At 45.4% G+C, this 27,288-nt stretch overlaps 1 protein-coding gene across 1 annotated transcript in view; it reads left to right on the top strand.

Annotated features, from left to right (window-relative positions):
• The first annotated feature begins 269 nt into the window (after positions 1–269).
• The window catches only part of LOC138260148 (heat shock protein HSP 90-alpha-like), a 29,501-nt gene continuing 2,482 nt past the window's right edge, over positions 270–27,288 (top strand). The window contains exons 1-9 of the mRNA XM_069208349.1: positions 270–561; positions 1,126–1,281; positions 1,369–1,735; positions 4,400–4,533; positions 5,079–5,393; positions 5,682–5,847; positions 10,427–10,617; positions 11,844–11,991; positions 12,084–12,352. Of these exons, the coding sequence (XP_069064450.1) occupies positions 1,126–1,281; positions 1,369–1,735; positions 4,400–4,533; positions 5,079–5,393; positions 5,682–5,847; positions 10,427–10,617; positions 11,844–11,991; positions 12,084–12,352 (1,746 nt within the window). The 5' untranslated portion in view covers positions 270–561. The remainder of the gene's footprint in view (positions 562–1,125; positions 1,282–1,368; positions 1,736–4,399; positions 4,534–5,078; positions 5,394–5,681; positions 5,848–10,426; positions 10,618–11,843; positions 11,992–12,083; positions 12,353–27,288) is intronic.

Genomic DNA, 27,288 nt, shown 5'->3' with positions numbered 1-27,288 from the left:
AGAGAACCCGAAATTCCTCACTTTTGTGGGTACAGACAATTTCTAGCGTAGAAGACTACACGAATCAGCACACAGAGTTAACAAGGACCACCGTACAAAGGTCCGAGGTGCGGTGAAGAAAAAATGCCAGCGTACCACGTCCCATGCAGTGTCTCTGTAGATGAAACTGTGACAACAGGAACTCCGCCTACTGGAGAGGAACACGAGTACTGCGTAAAGGCTTACGGGGCGGGATCCGCGCGACGGTGCTGGAAGCTTCGAGCTTCTAGAGCTTTCCAGACTGCTCGTGTAGGAGGGTAGCGGTTGGAGCGTTCCAGTAGATAGGGTCATTTATAGAAAAGAAAAGGGGAGGCGCATGTTTAAAAGCAAGCGGAGGGACTGTAAATAGCAGGAGTCTCAAACCTATCTAGGTTTTGTCTCAAACAGGCGTTACAGTGGGTTCGAGTCTTGGTGGAAACAAGACCAGCATCATAGTTGGGACATTAACTGTACGAGCGTGCTTTTGACGTTTTTACTGGGAGTCTACGGGACCCAAAGCCTTCTAAACTTCTTGGCCGGAAGGTGAGTGGGTATTGTTAAGCAGTGTATGGACATTTATAGCTTAATGTCCCTTATCTTTACAGAGGATTTTGAGAGTGGACTCTTTCCTCATTTCATCGTACTAGCAGATATTGGGAAAAGACCCTAGATATTTAGATTTGGTTTTACAGTATGTAGTCGTATTCTTAGTTACAAAATATCGGACGCTGATCCAATATCCTCTTACCGTACATGATACGATACCTCCGTACTGTTTTAATCGTAGACAGTACTTCGCACAGTTCGAGCCCGTATTACACATATTCGGCTGGTTTCATATCAGTGGCGCGTTACTTTGCCAACATTTCTGTACGGCTGGTAGTAGATGTGAAATTAACCCTTATAGTCCTGTGATTGTAGGCATAAGGTTACGCTAGTGATTAATGAATACGTTTTTACCGCTTAACTGGTGTGGCGCGTTTCTTCATGGATTGGCTCACACCAAGACAGGAGCGCAAAAGAAACATGCGTGACACATCCTGATCGTTCACTTACTGGGAGACAAGAGATGCTTTAAATTTATTTATTTTTAATCATTTTTTTCAGATGCCTGAAGAGATTAAGAAAGATCTGGCAATGGTGGAGGAGGTGGAGACGTTCGCCTTTCAGGCGGAAATCGCTCAGTTGATGTCTTTGATCATCAACACTTTCTATTCAAACAAAGAGATATTCCTGAGGGAACTAATTTCCAACTCCTCCGATGTAAGTTTCACTTAATTGCTAAAATTCTATTTTTGTTTTATGTTCATGTTCTTGCAGCTGAGCTGAGCTTGTTGCTTTTGTGTCCAGGCACTGGATAAAATTCGATACAAGAGCTTGACTGATCCAAGCAAGTTGGATTCTGGAAAAGAATTGAAGATTGATCTCATTCCAAACAAACAAAAACGCACCCTAACTATTATAGACACAGGCATTGGTATGACCAAAGCCGACCTCATTAATAATCTGGGTACCATTGCCAAATCCGGCACCAAAGCGTTCATGGAGGCGTTGCAGGCAGGCGCAGATATCTCCATGATTGGTCAGTTCGGCGTCGGGTTCTATTCGGCATATCTAGTTGCTGAGAAGGTGACCGTGATCACAAAGCATAACGATGATGAACAGTATGCCTGGGAGTCGTCGGCCGGAGGATTGTTCACAGTACGAACTGATACTGGTAAGTAACTTGTATATGTGGGCTTAACTTAAATCGTACCATATCCCTTGGTCCCCTTAAATTTATATTTTACAATCGCTTATAGTTGATATTTTCCACCTAGCCTTCAGTCGACCTATTCGCATTTTCTTTATGTTGCTCCCAAATTTTGAAAGTCTTCAATTGCTGCTGTACTACAACATTTGTGTACTTTATTACTTTGTGATGTCTGTCTAACAGGCTGAAGTTGCAAAAAAAAAATATATATTTGTACTGGTTAACTTTAAATAGTTTGTATTAATAACAGCGTTATGCCCCTTTAAGCCCTTGGCTTGCTTACATCCTGGTTCCAGGAAATGTCTCTGCACCATACCTCCCATCTCGTATATAATACAGTTGCCTACCTGATCACAGGAGGGAAGAGGGTCAAGACTGATTTGCATATGGCTGGGTCCAAACTGGGGTGGCATGGTGAGCAAAAGAACAATGGATTAAACCCAGATCTGTGACTGGGGGTGAGTGTTCGCATTGTTCAGCACTCCGTCCATCACCCTTTTGTGTTGCTAAAGTTGCCCTAAGTGGGAAGGGTATGCCCGGACGTGGGTCCCTTGCTCAAGGTGCCACTGGCTTCAAGCTAGCCTGGCTGATGAAGGGTGAAACCCTGAAACCGGTCCCAGGATGTTTGTTTTCGGTCCAGGGAGGACCTGGCTTGGCAGTTCGGGCTGGACTGTTCCCATGAGGAAAGAGGGTCCAAACTGGGGTGCCATGGTGAGCAAAAGAACAATGGATTAAACCCAGATCTGTGACTGGGGGTGGGTGTTTGCATTGTTCAGCACTCTGTCCATCATCCTTTTGTGTTGATCACACGGCTGACCAGGTGCCCTCCCTGTACCACGTCAAACCTGTTAATTTATGATCAATCCCAAGCACGACCGATTAGTTTCTTAACTGTCTTCCGTGGTGCTTTTAGCCCCGCCTCTGCCCCAACCACACAGTTCACCATTATAGTCAATTGCACAATTTTATGTCTTCAGGTACAGAAAAAAGGCAGACCTCTGCAGGATTTTTTTATTTTATAATCTTATCTACCGTGCGCTTGTACGGCAAACCTGACATTTTGTTTTCAGAATAAATTACTCAACATGAACCACTTGTACACGTTTCTGGGGACGAACTGTCTAGCTAGTGAGACTGTTTCCTGAATTAGGCTTGGAGCACATCCGTTCTTTGCCATTTATTGGCTTGCATGGCACTCTTCTTTAGAACCTCATAACTTGTCACTGCATCCAAACATTATTTCCGTTCCTGCCAGCAGAGCAGCGACTAAGCACTGATTTAACTTAACCTGTGCCAGTTCACTGTTTCCGACGCGACTGAGGTACTCTTTAAAAAAATGTTTTATAGGATCCTGCAATCTGAAGGCGTGTGACTGTTTTGTTATTGCTCATGGACGATGTTATCAAAAGATGGCTATCTTGTTCTACATATTGCAAAGCAACCCTTTTTCTTTCTAAAGTATAATTGTCGAAATTATTCTTTAAACCAATTATGCAGTTCACCCCAATTTGCCCCACCTAATCCACCCCCATTCACTCCAGTTGACCTGAAAATCTAGTCCACTAACCCAACCACTGCAATTTGCCCCACCCAATCTAAAAAACTGTTACCTTACAATCTGTCCTATTCCAATGCCAAACAGTCTGCTCCAGTCCAAAACAGCCTGACCCACTCCAATTTACCCCAGTCACCTCACCCCACTTCATCACATTTCACTCCAATCCAACTCAGTCCACCCTCTCAAATCATCCCACCGCATTTCAGTCCACCACAACCACTCCATCCCACTCCAATCCAATTCAGTTTAATCCACCTCACTCAGTCCAATTCACCCCGCTAAGCCAATGCTACCCCCTCCAGTGCAGCCCACCCCATTTCAATCCAGTTCACCCCTCCAAGGTCCTATTGCTCCAATACAGTGCATCCAGTCTAATCTATCCCATGCATTCCATCCAGTCCATCTCACCAGATATTTTGTTTTTTAATCCACCCACTTTACTCCAATTCACAAAACTACTTCAATCCACGTACACACTCCACCCTGTTTTACACTCTCCACTCAAACACTGCACTCCACGACACCCTCTGCCAACGACCCACTGAAGTATACTCCCTGCTACTCAGCTCTGCAACACTTCTCCCTTTACTCCACTTACAGTGCACCAACACATCCATTCTACTAACTATTCTCCCCACCCTCACAATCCATGCCTCTAACTTTAAGCCATGCAGAAGAGCCGCCACACTGTTGTACAACTTGGAAAAAAAACTTGCCAAGCCAGTAGCTCTTTTATAGGTGAGACCTATTGGCTTTGTTAATGCTTGTTTCTTAGAAGGACTCTGCTGAAATGTCGCGGTATGACATTTATTCAGCTGTTACCAGTTTAGGGTATTGTACTTTCTTCAGTGTGGGGGTTTGTATAATATTCGTTTGAAAAATACACACGTTTAAAAAATCTACTGTATACTAAGAAAGTACCCTATGACTAACTATGAACACGGGTAAAAGTCCCTTTTCTAAATTGAGTACTGCAGGTCTAACTATGAATTTTCATTACTGGTAGGGATTTAGACGTTTCACTCTCACAGTGTTGTTAAATTGATAACTAAATGCGTTCTGTTTTGTAGGTGAGCCTTTAGGTCGAGGAACCAAGGTGGTCCTACACTTGAAGGAAGATCAGACAGAATACTTGGAGGAAAGAAGAATCAAAGAAATTGTAAAGAAACATTCGCAATTCATTGGCTATCCCATCACTCTTTTTGTAAGTATTTATAGTTTTTCAGAACCACTGCATCTGGAGCGTTGCCAAAACTGTTGCAATCAATGAGTAGATGAATTTCCCTGGTGTCCTATTAGGTTGCCATAAAATGTTAATGGTTCTATTTTGGGCCACATCGGTAAGCATGTTAATTGGTTGTTTCACAATTGTGTTTTATTTATTGGAACCTACGTTTAGGTGTTTTATTTTTTCCTTATTTTATGCTGCATGATTAACAATCCATGTACCTGTAGAACGTAGTTGAGAAAATTGACCGCAAAAATAGGAGTGGACATTAAACATGATTTTGGGTAATCAAAAAATGCTTGGCTAGAAATTGTGTACGTACTTTGCTCCACCACTTGCTTCCAAGTGTTCTTACCTTTGCGAACCATACTCAATAGACTGTGAAGCTATTGCCATTTAAATTAGGGCATTACACATTTATTTTAGAACTACTGAACGAAAATTTATTTTTGTCTTGACACCCCTCCTCCCCCGCTCCCAAACAGTTACAAGTATGCTTTTGTTTTTTTCTTTGTTGGTAGGTCGAGAAAGAGCGTGATAAAGAGATAAGTGACGACGAAGTGGAAGAAGAAAAGGAGGAAAATAAAGAAGAAAAGGAGGAGAAGTCTGAAGATAAGCCAGATATAGAGGATGTTGGTTCTGACGAAGAAGAGGATGAAAAGAAGGCTGGAAGCAAAAAGAAGACAAAAAAAATTAAGGAAAAATATATTGACCAAGAAGAACTCAACAAAACCAAGCCTATTTGGACCAGAAACCCAGATGATATTACTAATGAGGAGTACGGAGAATTTTACAAAAGTCTCACCAACGACTGGGAAGATCATTTGGCAGTTAAGGTAAATTAACAGAATGTGTTAACATTTTAGAGCACCCTCCTAAGATCACTCATTCCTTTTATTTTCATATTTGCTTGTTGGTTACTGGTTTAAAATGCTTCATCTTCAGTTGTATTTTCATAACCTACTCAGTCAAATCCATCTTATGGGTGCTGTGAAATGTGCAATGTCCTCAAGTAAAACAATATACAACTTACGGTGCCCACTGCCAGCACAGAACACTTTTAAACCGGTGTAAATCAGCATTTGGCAAATTTAAGTTAAATGTATATATGTATTTTTTTGCAGCACTTCTCTGTTGAAGGCCAGTTAGAATTCAGAGCTCTCCTGTTTGTTCCAAAACGTGCTCCATTTGACCTCTTTGAAAACCGGAAGAAGAAGAATAATATAAAGTTGTATGTGCGTAGAGTGTTCATTATGGACAACTGCGAGGATCTGATACCTGAATACTTGAGTATGTATTTATGTGACCTTACTCTGATAGATTAAAAAAAGCTGAATACCTCGTTTTAATTTTTAAGTGATGACGGCAAACATTAGTTTCAGGTGCAAGGCTGATTTGAAAGAGATAAGCGTAGGTGGCGATCTGATGGTACTGTCCTTCTGTCAAGATTTAAATGGCATGGTTTCAGAAAGACAATTAAAATCCTGAGACGACTAAATTATGTTCGTAGATGTCAAGATAATGGTCACTTGTTGAACAGTAACTAAAAAAGAATCAGCATATCCGCAAGACGGTAACAAAATGTAAACTTTCTGATGTGGGTCAAATACGCTACTCAAAAATATTCTGCGATATGAGCACTATGGCTGCTAGCACTTTCTTCTTAATAGTAATATAACCATGAGGGTTGTTGGTCTGATGTGCAGGCGGTGGCACTTGGGACGCATCGCAGTCCGGGACGTGTGTTCATATTAATTTTGTCCACATGGACAAGCCGGTCCAACAACCTGGAGTACAAAGCCTGGAGCTGCCAGTTCACATTATAGATCTGTGATAGCTGTATGTATGTCAGTAAGGCAATATGTGTATCTATGTAGGAGTTCTAACTAGTGTTATAATTTAGTAATGAAAAGCCTCTGATAATAGCAGAAGGACTTCCATCACTAACCTCGGCTTGCACTACTGACTGGTTATAGTTAAAAGATGGACATGTTTCCAAATTTTAATTCTGAGCATAGTGAAAATACTCTGCGATTATATGCAAAAGCCTGAAGGCAATTTTGTATTTTTACATAAAACTATGAATGCATACTTTTTTTTTTTTTTTCTCATGAAGGAGTTGGTGCAAAACCATTACGGGCAACACCGAAATAAAAAAATTTTTTCCATTCTTAACAGGTCACGAAAGTGCACCAGCAGTTGTGGCCTTGCGTAACTTTAAGGAATTAATGTTTACAGAAGTAGGCCTGGAAATGGTATCCCTTACATCTGTGCCTATATGTGCTTATGTGGTAATATGTTAAATTGCAAATTCACTGATTTCTCCACCCTGGAACCTCCCATACCCCTTCAATGGGAACATTTCCAGCCTTTCTCAGTCTTCAAAGAAGCTGGTTAAGAAGTTAAAGTAGTACCCTGGAGCATGTATTTTGTTTTTCTTTTCTGAGTATTCAGAAGGCATTCCTAACCCTGGAATTATTGCTTGCTGCCTAACTTCAGTCCCTGATGAAGTGTATTTCATAATAGCATGACAAATATTTAGGCCAATATTGGTCAGTCAGAACATGGCTGACAATGTTTGGCACAAGCTAAATATTACATTATTTAATTGTTCTTCTAAATGTTAAACAGTGAGCTATAGTTAATGAGGAAAGAACTTAAACTCACAGTCCTGCCTCCCACCCCCCTTTTTTTTTGTACATAGAGTGTAGGAAGTTGGCTCTGTATATACTATTTCAAAGTAAGAAATAGTGTGCACGGAGTCCAAGGGTTCCCCTTAGAGGTAAGATAGTGGCAAAAAGAGATACTTCTAATGCTCTATTTTGTGGTAGTGTGGTCGAGCAGTAGGCTTATCAGAGGGTAGTGTTGAGCATTTGTTGTACACACACAGGCAATAAATGAGGAACACACACTCAAAGACTTACTCCAGGCCAATAGGTTTTTATATAGAAAAATATATTTTCTTAGTTTATTTTAAGAACCACAGGTTCAAGATTTACAAGTAATCCGTCAAATGAAAGGTATTTCACTCAGGTATTCTAGGAACTGAATAATCACAATAGCATGTACAGTTTTGACAAAACTGGCAATAAGCTATTTTAAAAGTGGACACAGTGCTATAATCAACAGTTCCTGGGGGAGATAAGTAATTGTTAAGTTCACAGGTAAGTAAACCACTTATAGGGTTCAAAGTTGTGTCCAAGGTAGCCCACCGTTGGGGGTTCAAATCAACCCCAAAGTTACCACACCAGCGGCTCAGGGGCGGTCAGATGCAGAGCTCAAAGAGGTGCCCTAAACACACAGGCTTCAATGGAAACAGAGGTGCCCCGGTTCCAGTCTGCCAGCAGGTAAGTACCCGCGTCCTCGGAGGGCAGACCAGGGGGGGTTTTGTCACAAGCAGGCACAGAAAGTACACCCTCAGCAGCACAGGGACGGCCGGGTGCAGAGTGCAAACAGGCTTCGGGTTTTGTATTGGTATCAATGGGGAGATCTATGGGTCTCTTCAGCGTTGCAGGCAGGCACAGGGGGGGCTCCTTGGGGTAGCCACCACCTGGGCTAGGCAGAGGGTCGCCTGGGGGTCGCTCCTGCACTGGAGTTCGGTTCCTTCAGGTCCTGGGGGCTGCGGGTGCAGTGTTGGTTCCAGGCGTCGGGTCCCTTGTTACAGGCAGTCGCGGTCAGGCAGAGCCTCTGCATTTCCTATGCAGGCATTGCTGTGGGGACTCAGGGGGGTCAACTCTGGCTACCCACGGGCTCGCAGTTGCCGGGAGTCCTTCCTGAGGTGTTTGTTTTCCGTAGACGGAGCCGGGGGCGTCGGGTGCAGAGTGGAAAGTCTCACACTTCCGGCGGGAAATGTGAAGTCTTTAACTTTGCTTCTTTGTTGCAGAAAGTTGCAGTTTGTTGAACAGCGCCGCTGTTCTTGGGAGCTTCTTGGTCCTTTGGATGCAGGGCAGAGTTCTGAGGCTTCCGAGGTCACTGGTCCCTATTGGATGTGTTGCTGTTGCAGTTTTCGGCGAAATAGGGAGACAGGCCGGTGGGGCTGGGGCCAAATCAGTTGTCGTCTCCGTCTTCACTGCAGGGTTTCAGGTCAGCAGTCCTTAAGGTTGCAGGAATCTAGGTTCTGGGGGCCCCTAAATACTGAATTTAGGGGTGTGTTTAGGTCTGGGAGGGCAGTAGCCAATGGCTACTGTCCTTGAGTGTGGCTACACCCTCTTTGTGCCTCCTCCCTGTGGGAGGGGGGCACATCCTAATCCTATTGGGGGAATCCTCCATCCACAAGATGGAGGATTTCTAAAAGTAAGAGTCACCTCAGCTCAGGACACCTTAGGGGCTGTCCTGACTGGTGGGTGACTCCTTGTTTTTCTAATGATCTCCTCCAGACTTGCTGCCAAAAGTGGGGGCTGTGGCCGGAGGGGCGGGCATCTCCACTAGCTGGGATGCCCTGTGGCGCTGTAACAAAGGCGAGGGTGTTACGGTTCCTGCAGGGGGAGGTGAGAAGCACCTCCACCCAGTACAGTCTTTGTTCCTGGCCACAGAGTGACAAAGGCACTCTCCCCATGTGGCCAGCAACATGTCTGGTGTGTGGCAGGCTGGCAAAAACTAGTCAGCCCACACTGGAAGTCGGGTATGTTTTCAGGGGGCATCTCTAAGATGCCCTCTGGGTGTATTTTGCAATACATTTTACACTGGCATCAGTGTGCATTTATTGTGCTGAGAAGTTTGATACGAAACTTCCCAGTTTTCAGTCTAGCCATTATGGTGCTGTGGAGTTCGTGTTTGACAGACTCCCAGACCATATACTCTTATGGCTACCCTGCTCTTACAATGTCTAAGGTTTTGCTTAGACACTGTAGGGGCATAGTGCTCATGCACATATACCCTCACCTGTGGTATAGTGCACCCTGCCTTAGGGCTGTAAGGCCTGCTAGAGGGGTGACTTAACTATGCCACAGGCAGTGTGAGGTTGGCATGGCACTCTGAGGGGAGTGCCATGTCGACGTAGTCATTTTCTCCCCACCAGCACACACAAGCTGTGAGGCAGTGTGCATGTGCTGAGTGAGGGGTCTCTAGGGTGGCATAAGACATGCTGCAGCCCTTAGAGACCTTCCCTGGCATCAGGGCCCTTGGTACCAGGGGTACCAGTTACAAGGGACTTACTGAGTGCTAGGGTTGTGCCAATTGAGGAGAAAAAGGTACAGTTTTGGGAAAGAACACTGGTGCTGGGGTCCTGGTTAGCAGGGTCCCAGCACACTTTCAAATCATAACTTAGCATCAGCAAAGGCAAAACTTCAGGGGGTAACCATGCCAAGGAGGCATTTCCTTACACAGAGTATGCACGGTTCCTTTTAACACGTAGGTGTGTAAAATGTACAGTTAATGTATATTTGGTCAAACATATTTTTGGTAAAGTGCAGTTAGAATTTAAGTTGCATAGTCAAGATTCCTCAGACTGTGATCTGTGTTATCTTTATTGAAATAAGGCTGTTGTGAGGTGTTCCTGTTGTCAGATGTGTGTGCTTTTTTTTTGGGCTAAACAGCAACTCTGCAATAAAAAATGTCCATATACTGCTCTTAGGTAAAGGCTGAACTTAATTTTAGGCGGGCCCCTAAAAGATTTGTTTTTTATCTTCAAAAAGGATTTTCATTTCGGCTATTGTTAAGAATATATTTCCTCCAGAAAAATATATATATATTTTTTTTACCTTCCGTTTGTGTGCATTAGAGAGGAGGGCATAATCTAATTTTGTTACACCTCATTAATTTTGGCTCAGTAGGTTTACTATATAAGCAACTAGACTACTCCTATTTGCACTTTTTTCTCTCCACCTAACTCCGTTGCGTTTGCAAACCATCCTTGTCTTTGTTTTGACAGATTTCATACGAGGTGTTGTGGACTCGGAGGATCTTCCTCTTAACATTTCTCGTGAGATGTTGCAGCAGAGCAAGATTCTTAAAGTTATCAGAAAGAACATAGTCAAAAAGTGCTTGGAACTTTTTACTGAATTGACTGAGGATAAAGATAACTATAAAAAGTTCTACGAACAGTTTTCCAAAAACCTCAAGGTAAGACATTTTTGCTAGTGTTTAACTAGATGTGGTAGGTTTTATGTTAAAACAAATCTCCTTTGGGCATACAAGTCATAAGCGGCAACTTAACTTGTCAGCCGACTGTTGGTTGATGAGCACTAGCAAGGTACTCCCCTGCCCCTACCCCTTTAAAAGCATGTGACTGACAAGAGTTTTTACTTTTTAAAAAGTGCTTACACTGAAATTTGTTAATGCAAAGCCTTGGGGCATCCCTTTTCTGTAGATGCTTGTATTGAAATTGTATATTTCAGCACCATAGAAAAAAACACTATCAAAATGTTAACAAAACATTTAATAACAAAGCTCTTTCAGAACTCCCCCTCCCCATGCCCACCTTTAGAGTTTCTTGTTATATTCAGAGTCATCTGGGTAGGGGAAGGGGTTGCTACACGAATTGTATCTTCCAGTAGACTAAAGTTAAGGTTGCTTATTTTGTTAACAAATGCCACGGCGCATACATTTGTATTTTTAAGTAAACTTCACCTGGCCTTTCCGCAGTGTAGACATAAAGGTGGCATGGGTGTTATGTAATGTTGCAATTAAAGTTTAAGAACTGACTTACACTGGCCATGACTATATCCCCGCTAGGGTCAGCCAGCCTGACCGTCCATTTTTCTTTTGTCATACCTGGCAAATAGATGGAGTTCTTTCACATGCTTCTCATACTATTTATTTATATATATATATATATATATATATATATATATATATATATATATATATCTTTTATTTATTTAAGATGTGAGGATCACATCATATGCTTCAAGGGAAATTAATTCTCTCCCACCATTCCTTGCCACTGCAGCATGAATTTCTTAGTCTGCCTCTAGCTTTATTTCCTTATTTTTTAAATCTTTCAGTGATTTCTCTTTGTACTTGTTCTGATTAAAGAAACCATATGCAGGATCAAACATTTACCAGTTTGCATATCTGCTGCTGTGTTTGGGTCTAGGTTGATTATTTCAGTTCACAAGTAAACAAAGCCTGCTTTTTCAAGTTCTCCCCACAGCATTTAAAGGTGTGGTTTAATAGTATTATAAAATGTTGACTATCACTGTAGCTAAAGTGGGGATCAACTTGTCAGCGTCTTTTAAATTGTGTGAGTGTTTCATTGGCCCTTGAGTCCTAATTGCCTTGGAGAGCAAGCTTCATCAATGGGGTCATACAGTCTGTTTCATAGTGTTCTTTATTTTACCTTGCAGCTTGGCATTCATGAAGATTCACAGAATCGTAAAAAACTTTCAGAGTTGCTCAGGTTTCATACCTCAGCCTCTGGTGACGAAATGGTGTCTCTTGCAGATTATGTGTCACGTGTGAAAGAAAACCAGAAGCATATTTACTACATCACGGGTAAGAGACGGTTGTGCACTGTATTTTTACAGGGTTAACATTTTCCAAACATAAATTTGGAAACAAATATATATATTTTTTTAATTCAACAGGTGAAACCCGTGATCAGGTGTCTCACTCTGCTTTTGTGGAGAGACTTCGTAAGCATGGTTTGGAGGTTATTTACATGACTGAACCCATTGATGAATACTGTGTTCAGCAGCTTAAGGAGTTTGAAGGGAAGACTCTGTTATCTGTGACTAAAGAGGGTTTGGAGCTTCCTGAAGACGAAGAAGAAAAGAAAAAGCAAGAAGAGAAAAATGCAAAATATGAAAGTCTCTGTAAAGTAATGAAGGATATTCTCGAAAAAAAAGTAGAAAAGGTATGTGTAATTGCGGAAAAGTACATTTATCCAAGTGGTGCCTTCAAACATTTATTAGCACGAAAAACAATTCAGTCTTAACTTTGCTGTTAGTTACATGGGGAGTTCATTAAACATTAAGTTTAATGAATTTTATTAGAGTGTTAATCTTTACATTGTGATAAAGCTTTTTTTTATATCTGCTATTTCTGCACATCAGAATTCCCTTACTATCAAAGATTATTGTCACCAGGCAGGTCGGTCCCCCCATCTGCCACGCAGCCCCCTGTGGGTTGAACCTCCGTTGCCACTTTTGCCGCCTGACTACTCGCTCCCTTTTTTCTATTCCCCTGAGCTTGTGCTTCTGTGCCACTTGTTTTTTCCATTCTGTGCCCCTGTGTTTTGCTTTCTGTACCCCTGTGCTCTGTTGTCCCTCTCCCGCTGTCTTTTCCCACCGTTTTTTCCCCAGGTTTTCCCCTGGGTTTTTCCCTGGGTTTTTCCCTTGCTGCTGAGCCCCTGCTGCCCGCCCCCTTCACTCCCATTGTCTGCCCCGCTCCCACTTCCCAGCTGCTCCTCCCTCCCTCTGCCCTCATATGGAGGCCGCGAAGCGGGCGCGCCACTGGCGTGCCTGAAGGCGCGCCTAAGGCAAACCCGTCTGCGCCCGTCCGCGCCTGGACCGCACCCAGCACCAGAACCCCTGGAACCCGCACCCCCCGCAACGCCAGACTGCACTACGACGCAAGCACCCTACACGCACTCAACACCAGACGAGACCACCCCTGCTACCGGGCCACCCCGAAACGCACCCAGGGGCCTTTCACCTGCCGGAACTGCAGATTCACCAGCATCCAACCCTCCACACCACCAGCCAGAGAACCCAACCACCTCCGCTGCATCCTCCTCAACACCCGCTCCGCTCGCAAGCACGCCATCGAACTTTGGGACCTCCTAGACTCCACTGCCCCTGACGTTGCCTTCCTGACGGAGACCTGGCTGAACGCCACCTCAGCACCAGACATTGCCATAGCCATCCCACAGGGCTACAAGATCTCCCGCAGAGACCGCACCAACGGAGTGGGAGGAGGAATCGCCATCATCCACAAAGACTCCATCAAAATCTCAACGAACACCGATGACACCCTCACCACCGCCGAGCACATGCACTTCCAGATCCACACCGACCCCAACACCACCCTCAGAGGAACTCTCATCTACAGACCTCCCGGACCCCGCCCACAGTTCAGTGACACCATCGCTGACCTCATCAGCACCCACGCCCTCGCTTCCACGGACTACATCCTCCTCGGGGACCTGAACTTCCACCTCGAGAACAACAACGACGCCAACTCCACCGCCCTGATCGACAACCTTGCCAACCTCGGACTCAAACAGCTAGTAACGACACCCACTCACGCCACTGGACACACGCTTGAGCCCATCTTCTCCGCAAGCCCCCACGTCTCCTTCAACCACACCACCGAACCACACTGGACCGACCACAGATGCGTCCACTTCACCTTCAGAAAACCCACCACACACCACCGCACCCAACAGCTACCACGCCGCTGCTGGGGCAAGGTCACTGGGGACCAACTGACTACTGCCCTCGCCCTGAGACCACCCACCGACCCAGACACTGCCGCGACCAACCTCACACAGTGGATCAACGACTGCACCAACACCCTCGCCCCCCTCAAGACCTTTACAACCAACCACACCAACAAGAAAGCCGTCTGGTACACCGAGGACCTCCGGATCTCCAAGCACACCTGTCGGAAGCTGGAGAAGAAATGGCTCCACGACCGAACACCAGACAACCACACAGCCCTCAAGAGCGCCACCCGCAGACATCACCAACTCATCAGGACCGCCAAGAAGACTGCCTTCAAGGACCGCCTAGACAACAACGCACACAACACCAAAGAGCTCTTCAGCATTGTGAAAGAACTCTCCAACCCCAGCTCCATCACCAACGACATCCCGCCATCTCAAGACCTGTGCGACTCCCTGGCCACCTTCTTCCACCGCAAGATCACCGGCATCCACGACAGCTTCAACCCCGACCCCCCCTCACCCACCACCGAGTCCACCACCCCTGCGACTACCACTCGCACCAGTCGCCTGACCGTCTGGTCCAGCGTCAGCGACGAAGACACCATCAAAACCATGAACTCCATCCACTCCGGATCCCCATCGGACCCCTGCCCTCACCACGTCTTCAACAAAGCCAGCGCAGCCATCGCGCCCCACCTCCGGAAAACAATCAACTGTTCCTTCGAGACAGCAACCTTCCCAGAAAGCTGGAAGCACGCCGAGATCAACGCCCTTCTGAAGAAGCCCAAGGCGGACCTCAAGAACTTCCGTCCCATCTCCCTGCTCCCTTTCCTGGCAAAAGTGACCGAGAAGATTGTCAACAAACAGCTGATCCGCTACCTCGAAGTCAACAACATCCTGGACCCGTCCCAATCTGGTTTTCGCAGTAACCACAGCACCGAGACCGCCCTCATCGCCGCCACTGACGACATCCGGACCCTGATGGACAAAGGAGAAACAGCTGCCCTCATCCTCCTGGACCTATCAGCAGCCTTTGACACGGTCTGCCACCGCACCCTATCAGCACGCCTCCATGACGCCGGTATCCAAGAGAAGGCCCTGGCCTGGACCACATCCTTCCTCTCCGGCAGAACCCAGAGCGTCCGCCTCCCACCCTTCCGCTCCAAAACCACTGAGATCATCTGCGGCGTCCCACAGGGATCCTCCCTCAGCCCGACACTGTTCAATATCTACATGCCCCCCCTCGCCCACGTCGCACGACAACACAACCTCAACATCATCTCCTACGCCGACGACACCCAGCTGATCATATCCCTCACCGAAGATCCCGACACCGCCAAAGCTAACCTCCACCGAGGAATGAAGGCCATAGCCGACTGGATGAAAGACAGCAGACTGAAGCTGAACTCAGACAAGACGGAGGTCCTCATTCTCGGACCCACCCCATCAGCCTGGGACGACTCTTGGTGGCCCACGTCACTAGGCACAGCCCCGGAACCCACAGACCACGCACGCAACCTGGGGGTCATCCTCGACTCCACTCTCTCCATGACCAGGCAAGTCAACGCCATCTCCGCGTCCTGCTTCAACACCCTCCGTATGCTCCGCATGATCTTCAAATGGATCCCTCTCGACACGAGAAAAACCGTTACCCAGGCCCTCATCACCAACAGACTCGACTACGGGAACGCCCTCTACTCAGGAACTACAAACAAGCTCCTGAGACGACTCCAACGCATCCAGAACGCCTCGGCCCGACTCATCCTCGATGTCCCCCGCCGCAGCCACATCACACTCCACCTGAGAGGCCTGCACTGGCTCCCCATCAACAAAAGGATCACCTTCAAGCTCCTGATCCACGCACACAAAGCACTGCACAACACCGGACCCACCTACCTCAACAACCGACTCAGCTTCCACACCCCCACCCGAAGCCTCCGCTCAGCCAACCTCGCCCTCGCCACAGTCCCCCGCATCCGAAAAACCACCGGCGGCGGCAGATCCTTCTCATACCTCGCCGCCAAGACCTGGAACACTCTCCCCACCATCCTACGACAGACCCAGGACCAGCTGGCCTTCAGAAGACTCCTCAAGACCTGGCTCTTCGACCAGTAGCACCGCCCCTCCCAGCGCCTTGGGACCCTTGCGGGTATGCAGCGCGCTTTACAAATGCAGTGATTGATTGATTGATTGATTATTTGTCCCTGAGCCCTAGAATTTCAGTGCTACCTCCTACACACTACCGATCCCGAAACTCCTAAACATTACTCTCACTATACGCTTACCTGAACTCAGAAAAAACATACTCTGATCCAGGAGCCCTAAACTCTTTACTACTGTCCTTGAACTTTTTTTATCCCACTACCACCCTAAACCCAACAAAATTATATTAATCTTTAATAATCCCTTTTAATATTTAAGTTTCCCTTTGTTAACTTAATATTAAATACATTTAAATACTTAAGAAAATTAAAGTATATCTATTTTAATATATATATTTAAACAAGTTTGTATACCCACAAAGTAAACCATATAAAACGTCTGTACAATGTAAGTGCTTCCAATATACTTGCTGCTAGGAAATGGAATGGTAGTGTAATGGAACAGATTTTTCCACTGCTACTGAGATTGACAGCGTCTGTTTTAGAGTGGGCTTCCAATGCACTTTAATCCTGCCCAAGGACGCCATATCAGTCAGTCTGTCAAAATTTCTTTATTTGGCAGAATGCCAAAAAGTACAGATACATTGCGCATAAAAATGTAAATAATTAAAATGTAATGCAGGTGATATGGGATAAAATAGCAAAACATTTTCACGTAGCAAAAATGCCAAATCTAATTACGATTACCTGTGTCAATGCTTCCATAATAATACTTAAAAACAGTAGCAAAACCGAAGTAATATATAAAACCATCATAAACAAGCAGCAAATACAATAACGTACATATAACACATACCACAAAGTCAAATCTAGGAATATATACTGTTCCAACTTGAATTAGAATACGACTGCATCCACCATTTCGTATTATTTCCTAATGGCGATAGAAGCTCTGATAAAATTTAAAACACATTTTAATGATAATTTTTGGACACTAATCAATGCTTATGAGAAATAGTTTGTAATTCACGTAAAAGGGGCAATATAAAAGCTTGTCTAGGAGCAGATTAAAGTGAACAAAATAAGAAAAAGTGACGTGCTTTGCTTAGAAAAAGTATCACAGGGGCAATTTGGGAGCACTTTTTGTCAGGTACATTGCTTCGGGAAGGCCACTCTAAAGTGTATCAGGTTTAATCTAAATAAAACAAGCAGGTAATATGATGAAGAGCTCGGGAACCAGGTTAAATAAGTTTCCATTAAGATCGTAGTTGAAATCTGGACATATGGGTCAAAAGTTTGCAGATTCAAGGCTCCCTGTAATCTTAAGCTTCGAGCTGTACTCTACATAACGGTTTTTAACCAGTTCCTTTGCATTGGTGGGTAGGGACTCTGGATAAGTAAATAAATCCTTCAGACCTAAATTCTGGAAGGAAATTTGCAGGAATGTAAGCCACGGAAGTCTATTAGAATTAGACAATTGTATGCAATTAGTCAATCAATCTTGTACCAAACTAGCCACATGATTTGACCAGAATTTCAGCCACAGCAGAAGTGGGGCGACACCAATCAGATCCTCAATATGCCGTAATCACAGCTCCTCATGGCAGATTATATTTGCTACATTTTTGGGTGCCAGCATTAGTCTGTGTAGGACTTTGTTCTTGACACATTGTAGGGTGTCTGCTTTAAAGTGACCCCACAAACCTGCCCCATAAGTGGCTGCTGATACACATTTTGAATTATAAAGCATAACAATCTGATGGACTAGTCTATGGCCTAATTTACGAGCGAAGCGAAAAATCGCTTCCAGGTTTCTCACCATTTGTTGGGTCTTAGTAGTGAGGTGGAAATTCCATAACATGGAAGAACTTACATGCAAACCTAAATAGCAAAAGTCTTTATTTTTTTAATAATGTTTCCACCCATAGTAAAACGTTTAGTTCATGTGTTTCGGGGGCCACAGGTCATAACATACGTCTTCGTAAAATTTACTTTCAAATCTAAATCCTGCATAAAGGTTAAAAAGAGATCCATCAAACTTTGGAGACCATTAGCTGTACGGGCAATTAAAACTGCGTCATCAGCATACCGAAGTACCAGGAGCGGTCTTAATCCCATCCTGGGGAAATCCTTCCCGTTTTTTACCTAAAAATCCATACATAAAAAAATACAGCCCTGTCTTACTCCTCCCATGGATGGAAAGGGGGAAGACCTCTCGCCATGCAAACCATACTGAACTGAAACCGTAAGATCAGTATATAGACGTTTAATTAACTCCAGCAGATTCCGGTCAACCCCCATAATTCCATGATTTGCCAGAGCTTCCCTCTGTTCACCAGATCAAAGGCACTTGATAGATCGATAAATGTCAGATGCATAGATTATCTCCTGGCCATAACATATTTGCTAAGAATGAGGTTCAGGTTTAGTGCTTGATCAACTGTACCTAAACCAGGTCTAAAGCTGTATTGGAATGGGGAAAGGATATTTGCCTCCTACAACCATTCCTCCAGCTGAGTCAAAATCACGCTCCCCAATATCTTAGCAGTAGAATCTGTGAGAGAGATTGGCCTATAACAAGTTGGATCTTGTTGGGTGCCCTTTTTAAAAATAGGGACAATTCTGATTTCCACAAGTGGGGGAATATTACTTTTCACTACACTTCTTAAAAGATTTGTGACTAGCAGGCCCCAGAGATCCGGCATAGATTTAAAAAGATCAACAGGGACCCCGTCCGGGCCAGGTGCTTTACCTGGTCTGTCGATTAATGGCTGAAGTTACCTCATGTAACTCAAAGATAAATCAATTATGTTCAGGTTGGAATCTACGGGACTCGGATTACAGCTATCTTCCCTTTCAGATTGGAAATCATTTCCGGGCTGAAAAACCCTTGTGAAATGATTCACCCAGACCGCTTCAGGTATCAGGCAATCATCCTCTTTGTTATCGTGTTCCATAAAGTAAGGGTGATTAACCACCCTCCAAAATTGTGTAATATCCTTCAGTTCTGCAGCTTCCAAAGGCTCTTCCCATGCTTGAGTTCTGATTTCAGTTTTCCTCTCTGCCAGGACTGCCTTATTTTGGCCCCTTGCCGATCTAACTAAATCACGGGAAAAGGGAATAGATTCAAGAGCTGTTTTTAGTTCTTTGTGGGCAGCTGTACATGTGGAGTTGAACCATCGGCGGACCGTTTGGCATTGGAGAGTCCTGTCACTCAGCAACGCCTCAGATATAGCATAACTTAATTGTTCAAATTACGATACTAAACAATCATGGATTGGTTGTTGCAACAGGCATAAATTAATGGAATCCAAATTTTGTTCAGTAATATTCTGATTAAATATCTTTGGATCTACCCTTTCCCATTTCATGCGTAGGCCAGAGTTTTAATTGAAGGCAAATTTACCACTGCGTTCTCTATTAGTTGGAAACAAATTGCTGTTAAAAGCTATATTAATATATAGTGGGTTATGATCACTGGCACAATGTGGTATTATCTTAAAACCAAGAATTAAGTGGAAATCAGAGGAACTGATTAGAATAAAATCAATAATGCTCCCTTTAGAATTCCCCATAAATGTAGTTATTTTGTTAACATATGCATGAACCTTCTCCCTTGCGAATACAAGATCAAATTAATCAATAAAAGTATTTAAAACTTCACCTTGATTTGTGTGAGTAAAATGAGTTGACCTCTCTCTGTCCTCAATGGAGGCACTACACACATGTGATGCTTCCTGGTTACATAATGACACATTAAAATTTCCTGCCCATATAATAACTAAATCATTGTCCTGAAACGTTTCAAAAGAGTCACGTAAATCTGTTAACTCCTCAAAACTTCCCTTCAAAAGATTACACGAGATATTATTATAAAAATCATATGGCGAAGGATCTATGTCATCAAGCCCTTTCTGTGATAAAAAAATATCATGCCCATTACCCACCGCTGGCCCCTTCAGGACACAACTTTGAAGACCTATCCTTACCCACATGTCAATCATTCTCATCTAGAGGAGTCAAGTACTGACGGTGGTTAAAAGTAGAAGTATTTGGCCAGGCTTGTGTAGTAGCTGACCCTACATTAAAATCGCGTTGAGCTACTATAGGGTGAGCAGATAAAACAGATGGATCATAAAAAACAACTTAATGGATACATTTGGATCCCTTCTTTCTTGGTACAATAAAACAAGTCAGCCAACAAACATTTAACTAAACAAGGATTAGCAAAGTTAAACACAACACAATCACCCTCATATACTTTCTTTGAGAAACCAACCCAATTCACTCTGCGTGCCGTAAGAATCTTGTTATTTAAATCTTCCTGGTAACTAGATTTAGGCCTTAACCAATAAGCACATTTCCTCATTAGTGTCTGGGAATCTTCCTTATGGCAAGGATCTAGAGGAGGCACATTTGCTAAAACCAGAACATACCTCATACAATCAGGCGGAAGTTATGGCTCTTCTCGGTCACTGATAGAATTAGTATGAAGGGTGCGTGAACATCCTAACTGGGCTCCCTTTCTGTTCTCCAAGGGGGGCTTGGTCTCCGTAAGTAAAAATCCATGTCTAGCTAAGGGTTGGACCAGGGATGAATCACTTTCAGTTAATGAAGGGTTTTGAAGAACTTCTCCAATTTCAGGTGCTACCTCTTGCGTGTGTAGGTTACCCAGGTTAGATGAACTGATAGCTGTTTGAGTAATCATTCTAATCATGTTAGTATGGAATTGTTCCAGTTTTCTTAGTTATCAAGGTTATAAGTTTCTCCTCTAGGGCTATACAGAATGATTCAAGTATAGAATCAACTATATGTGTGGAATCATCCAGGAAAGCTCCCTTCTCTCTGTTAACAGTATTGTAGTTATCAGATGGCATTTCTGGTGCTAACGATCGACGCGCAGGGAGTTCCATCTGTGTGTAAATTTTCTTCTTAGCACCTGGGATTCGTTTTGTATTTTTAGAACGGCCTCCTGCTTTTCTCTTTTTCAATGGTGGGGAGACCACAGAGGAACAATCTGCAATACATCCTTTATGTTCGCTTGAAGTTTGCATGGGGGGAGCGCCAAAACCGAGCTGAGATATATCAGAGTTGGGGACAGACAAAGGCCCCTGATCCCCGTGATTGAATTTGACAAAAACAGAAGGCTCAGAGGGTCCTCTCTGTGTGAGTTTATGGGCAGCCCCAATTTTCTCTTAAACCTGCACTATTTCAGATTCAGTAGCCCCAATAACAGATGATAGGTAACTGGTGATTGTAGGTTGGGTTGCAGGGCCCTGGGCACCCTCCCCCTTTTGTATATTAATTTTCCTTTTGCCCATTGTAAATGATAATTCTCACACACTGGAAGTCCTATATAGAACTGGGCAATTAGCCCCTTCCCTAAGGGGAAAAAAGAGAACAGAGAAGGCCTCCCAAGTGCTGGACAAATTATTAATGTTTCTCTTCCAGGGGTATCCTCATCAAAGTCATAAACATTGAATATTCCCGCCCTTGTGCGGGGACCCCGGAGCATATATCAAATATACACATATTATACATGTGTAATAAATAATCATGCAGGCTATCATGTTAAAAACAGGCTAAAAATGCTTTATTTCTATGAAGTTTTTTTTTAATTTTTTTTTTTTTATATTAAATACTACAATAGAGCATAAATATGTGCCCAAGCTCCTAAAACTAGGATTAGTGAAGTGAGCAGTAGCAAACTCTAGAGAAGAAATAGAAAAAACTGCATTGAAAAACACTGAAGCATTCTTAGCCAATAGGCTGCATGCAGGTTAACACAGGAGAACCATAAAAACTTTGGCACCGTGCCTTTAAGACCCTGAGCACCTCCAGTATCCCACCATGCCTCAGGGGTGAAGGAAAGGTGACAGTTGGTTCACAGTTAGGTTAGTTCTTTTTTCCGGCTTCTTCTGAGAGGATCCTGGAGTATTGAGCTCTCAGTTTTTCTGAGTTTTTCTCAGAAAAATTATTTAAAAAAGGTTTTTTTCATTTTTCACTCGACAAATAACATCTTTGTCTGAGCTAGGAAGGTTTTTTCTGACAGAAAAATGCCTTCTCTTTTTGTCAAATGCCCTGCTTGTGGGAAGAAGAAGGCCCAGTCAGATCCCCACTCTCTGTGCATAGTGTGCCTGCCTCAGAGTCACTGCCCTGACACTTGTAAGTACTGCAAGAACATGTCTAGGAGGACTCTGAAAGACAGAGAGAAGATCCGGCTTCATGGGCTTCAGGAGAGGAAAAGAACATCGTCCTCCTCACTTCCCAGAGAAGGCCATTCTCAGGAGAGAATGGCCCGGTCGACGTCGACAGGTAGGAAAGTACCTGTTTGTTCACCGTCGACGTCGTCGCTACCACCGTTTCACCGGCATAGATCGCCGTCGACGGCGACACACCCGACTTCGAAGGGAACGGCGTCGAGGGAACATCAGAGCAGGGGCAGGTCTCCGTCGACGGCAGCCCGCCGATCGACGTCGAGCCATCGCCGGCGTGCCCGGTCGCCGCCAAAGGCTGTACGCCCCCCGACGTCAGGACACACGGCGTCGTCATCACCACGACGGCACGAGAAACATCCGCCGTCAACCTCCCATCGCTCCACGTCGAGGCACACGACGGCGAGCAGGTCGAGGTCCAAGGATCGCCGTTCGACGTCAAGGCACTCAACGTCGAGGCACTCAACGGCGAGACAGGAACAAAAGGCTGGGCGTCCCTCGACGTCGAAACAGCCATCGACGTCGAAGCAGGTTTTACCTGTCCCACAGGGAGCAGAACATCGCCCCATGCCAGACAAGGCACCATCTCCAGTGGTCTCCATACCGAGCGGCTCTTCTCGGTCTAGAGCGGCATCATCTGGGCATGTCTCGCCCATCAATCTATCTCCGAGATGGCTGGAGAGCCTCAACAGACCAGCGGCATCCCCAGATTCGCAGTATTCGCGAATGTATTCACCTACTGCCTCCCTGCCAAGAACGCCATCACCGACAGCCAGGGCAGAACGGGCTCGTTCAGCTCCTCGCCAACCGACCGCGAGGCCTAGACGCTCTGCTACAGCGTCTCGCAGCAGATCTTGCTCTCAACGGAGATCCAGGTCGCGGTCAAGAAGATCATCACCCTCTTGGTCTTCATCAGGTTCTTCTGTCGGGCGTTACTCACCCACCCTTACAGATTCACCACCTGCTAGAGTCTCACCGGTGGATGATATTACCACATTCAACGAGGTGTTGCTAAGAGGAGCGCAGAAACTCAACATAGAGGTTCCAGAACCATCTACCTCCTCATCGATCATCTTTGAGACTCTACAACAGAGATCAGCGTCGAAAAAGTTGCTACCTCTGGTGCCTGGCTTGCTGCAGCCAACTATGGACACTTTTCTGGCCCCAGCCTCGCTTAAGTCTGCACCGGCTAGGATTCTCAAGAAATACAAGGCTCCAGAACAAGACCCTTTATTCCTTAGAAAAGATCCGCCACCGGACTCGGTAATCATAGCTGCCGCCCGAAAGACCCACTCAGTGGCTTCTTCATCCACGGTACCCCCGGATAAAGAGAGCAGGCATTTAGACTCTCTAGGGAGAAAGATATGCGGGACGGCGGCTTCAGCAATAAGGGTCTCCAGTGCGTCTGCGCTCCTGGGCAGGTACGATCGTTCTCTGTGGGATTCCCTCAGTAGATTTACAGAAAAATTGCCCAGAGAAGACAGGCAAGATTTCCAGGAGATACTACAAGAAGGATGCCTGGTATCCAACCAGGTTATCAGCGCGGCAGCGGATGGGGCGGATTTGGCTGCTCATGGGTACGCACATGGTATCTGTGCGAGGAGATCTTCCTGGCTGAGGCTCACAGGCTTGAAACAGGAGGCACAACAACGCATCCTGAATCTCCCATTTGCCGGGAACTCTCTATTCGGTGCCCATGCAGACGAAGAGATGGCCCGCATGAAGACCGAGGTGGATACCTTGAAGGCGGTGGGCCTCGAAAGAAAGAAAGATTTCAGGCGGAGGTACAGGCCGTATGATAGGCGCCCTTTCCAGCAGAGGGTTCAAACCCCTCATTGGTCGCAAAGGTCACAGCAGCGACAGGGATGCCCTCTTTTTCAACAAAGAAACACAAGGGAGCGAGGGTCAAGCAGACCTCAACAGTCCACTCCGAAAGCACCCACCAAGCAATGAGATCTCGCTTCCCTCGACACTGTACACCACTCCGGTGGGGGGAAGTATTACGGCTTATCTTCACGAGTGGCACTCTATCACAAGAGACAAATGGGTGCTCAATATTGTCGAACATGGCTAATCTCTTCTTTTCAAACAGCCTCCACCACGCTTGCCACCAACCAAGGGCAATCCATCTCATCTCAGCTTGCTACGCAAGGAGGCTCTCGCCCTCCTGAGAAAGAACGCCATAGAAAAGGTTCCACCTGCACAAAGAGGACAGGGGGTCTACTCCCGTTACTTTCTAGTGGCAAAGAAGGGTCGAGAGGGCGTTTTCAGGCCAATTCTGGATCTACGGCTGCTGAACAAATACATAAGGAAGCAGAGGTTCAGAATGCTAGCGCTTCACCAGATTTTCCCTCAACTGCATCAGGGAGACTGGATGTGCTCCATCGACCTGCAGGATGCGTACTTTCACATCCCAATAGCTCCAAAGCATCGGAAATTCCTGCGCTTCCGAGTAGCGTTACAGCATTACCAGTTCAGAGTTCTACCCTTTGGCCTGAAATCTGCCCCAAGAGTTTTCTCGAAATGTATGGCAGTGGTGGCGGCGCATCTCCGCAGACAAAGGATATACATATATCCATACCTAGACGACTGGCTACTAAAGGCTTCTTCTCCGGAGCAGGCGAGAAGCCATCGGGACATTGTACTAAGAGTTTGCGAAGCCCTAGGTCTTCAGGTCAATTACCAGAAGTCAACCTTGACTCCAACGCAGAATCTTCACTACCTAGGAGCTATCATAAACACAGAAATATAAAAAGTGTATCCTTCGGAGGAACGACTATCCTCAATAAACAAGAAGTGCCAGGACTTGTTGAGAACCAGCACACCTACGGCACGTCAGGTGACATCACTACTAGGCTCCATGGCATCGTGCATTTTTATTGTCCCAAATGCCAGACTCCACATGAGACCCCTCCAAGAGGCATTGGAGACCAACTGGAGCCAAAGAACAGGTCGCTGGGAGGACATGGTGCGGCTACCGGAGGTAGCACTTCAGTCATTGAGATGGTGGATGCACAGACCTCACCTGTCAGTGGGTGCTCCGTTTCACCAGGTGCTTCCATCCGACACCCTAGTAACGGATGCATCTCTTCAGGGATGGGGGGCTCATCTGGGTCCTTTTCAAGCGCAGGGTCTGGTCAGACAAGGAAAAGCAGTACCACATCAATCTGCTAGAACTCAGAGCGGTCCATCTCGCTCTCAAGTCTTTCATACCGCTAATTCAGGGGAAAACTCTCTTGATACAGACGGACAATACAACCACGATGTATTACTTGAACAAACAGGGGGGAACGAGGTCCCTACCCCTATCGCGAGAGTCCCAAGCGATATGGCATTGGCTCCTGGCCAGAGGAATGTCAATTACAGCAGTTCACCTGCCAGGTCAGCAGAACGTGGAAGCAGACTTTCTAAGCAGACACCTGGAGGACGTTCACGATTGGGTCCTGCACGGCGAAGTCGCAGAATACATCTTCGTGCAATGGGGTCGGCCTCAACTGGACCTCTTCGCAGACGAAGTAAACAAGAAATGCCCAGACTTCGCATCCAGGTTCTACCGTCCGGGATCTCGAGGGAATGCCCTGTTGATCGACTGGTCAGGGATATTTCTTTAATCCTTTCCGCCGATTCCCCTCATTCCGGCAGTGATCAGCAAACTTTACAGATCCAGGACCAGAATGATTCTTATAGCGCCGCAATGGCCCCGACAGTTCTGGTACACGGATCTTCTCAACCTGTCGGAAGAACCTCACAGGAGGCTGCCGTGCAGACCGGATCTTCTGAGCAGAATGGAGGGCAGGATTCTACATCCCAACCTACCCTTTCTGAGCTTAACAGCGTGGCTCCTGAATTCCTGCAGTATGGGCACCTAGGGCTCTCACAGGAGTGCATGAGCATCTTGAAAGAGTCCAAACGACCTTCCTACGCTTTTAAGTGGAAGAGATTCTACATATGGTGCTGTCAGCAAGGTCATAATCCCATACGGGCGCAGGAGGATGTCATACTATCCTATTTGCTTCATCTAGCGAAGTCCGGTCTGCAGGTATTATCTATTAAGGTACATTTGTCTGCTATTACTGCCTATCGCAAATCGCCTTCTCAGGAATCCTTCTTTACAAAACCTGTAGTCAAGGATTTCTTAGAAGGTTTGAAGAAAGTTTTTCCGCCAATTCGGAGGCCTTCTCCTTCGTGGGAACTGAACATAGTCCTGGCAAAACTTATGGGCCCTCCTTTCGAGCCTATCCATAAGGCCTCTTTACAACACCTTACGTGGAAGGCGGCTTTTCTAGTGGCCATTACTTCAGCGAGGAGGGTCAGTGAAATCCAGGCCTTGTCTGCAAAAGAACCGTACACGGTTTTTCATGACAATAGAGTGGTTCTACGAACTCACCCATCTTTCCTTCCGAAGGTGGTGTCAGAATTCCATATTAATCAGACCATAACTTTACCGACGTTCTTTCCCAATCCGGAGACTCCGGCAGAGAAAGCATTGCACTCATTAGACTTGAAAAGAGTGCTAAAATTTTATCTGGACAAGACGAAGTCGATTAGACACTCTAACCGTTTGTTTGTAAACTATGGTCATTTAAGGACAGGAGAGGCAGCATCTAAACGTACAATATCAAGATGGATAGTTTCTTGCATTGTTAATACTTATCAGCTAGCCAATAGACAATTGCTAGCGCGGCCTAAAGCGCATTCCACAAGGGGTAAAGCGGCTACTGCTGCTCTCCTTAACAATGTTCCAATATCTGAGATTTGTAAGGCTGCTACATGGAAGTCTGTCGATACGTTTACAAGACATTATTGTTTAGACTCAGATGCAAGAGCGGATGCCCAAGTGGGGCAGGCCTCTCTAAGAAATCTATTTGCGTAATACCTATCTATTCCTGCACTTCTATCGGACAGTCCGCTGGGTTTAGGGATGGGCTTGCTAATCTATTCAATGTTTATGACTATTGATGAGGATCCCCTGGAAGAGAAGGATAAGTTACTTACCTGTAAATCCTAGTTCTCTTCCAGGGGTATCCTCATCAAAGTCATAAACAACCCACCCTCCTCCCCGGACGCACGTCTCCTAGAAGTGCAG

Source organism: Pleurodeles waltl, chromosome 9 (genome assembly GCF_031143425.1).
Source record: "Pleurodeles waltl isolate 20211129_DDA chromosome 9, aPleWal1.hap1.20221129, whole genome shotgun sequence".
NCBI classification, from domain to species: domain Eukaryota; kingdom Metazoa; phylum Chordata; class Amphibia; order Caudata; family Salamandridae; genus Pleurodeles; species Pleurodeles waltl.
The sequence above is the reverse complement of the archived record's forward strand: the minus strand, read 5'-3'. Positions and strand labels throughout refer to the sequence as shown.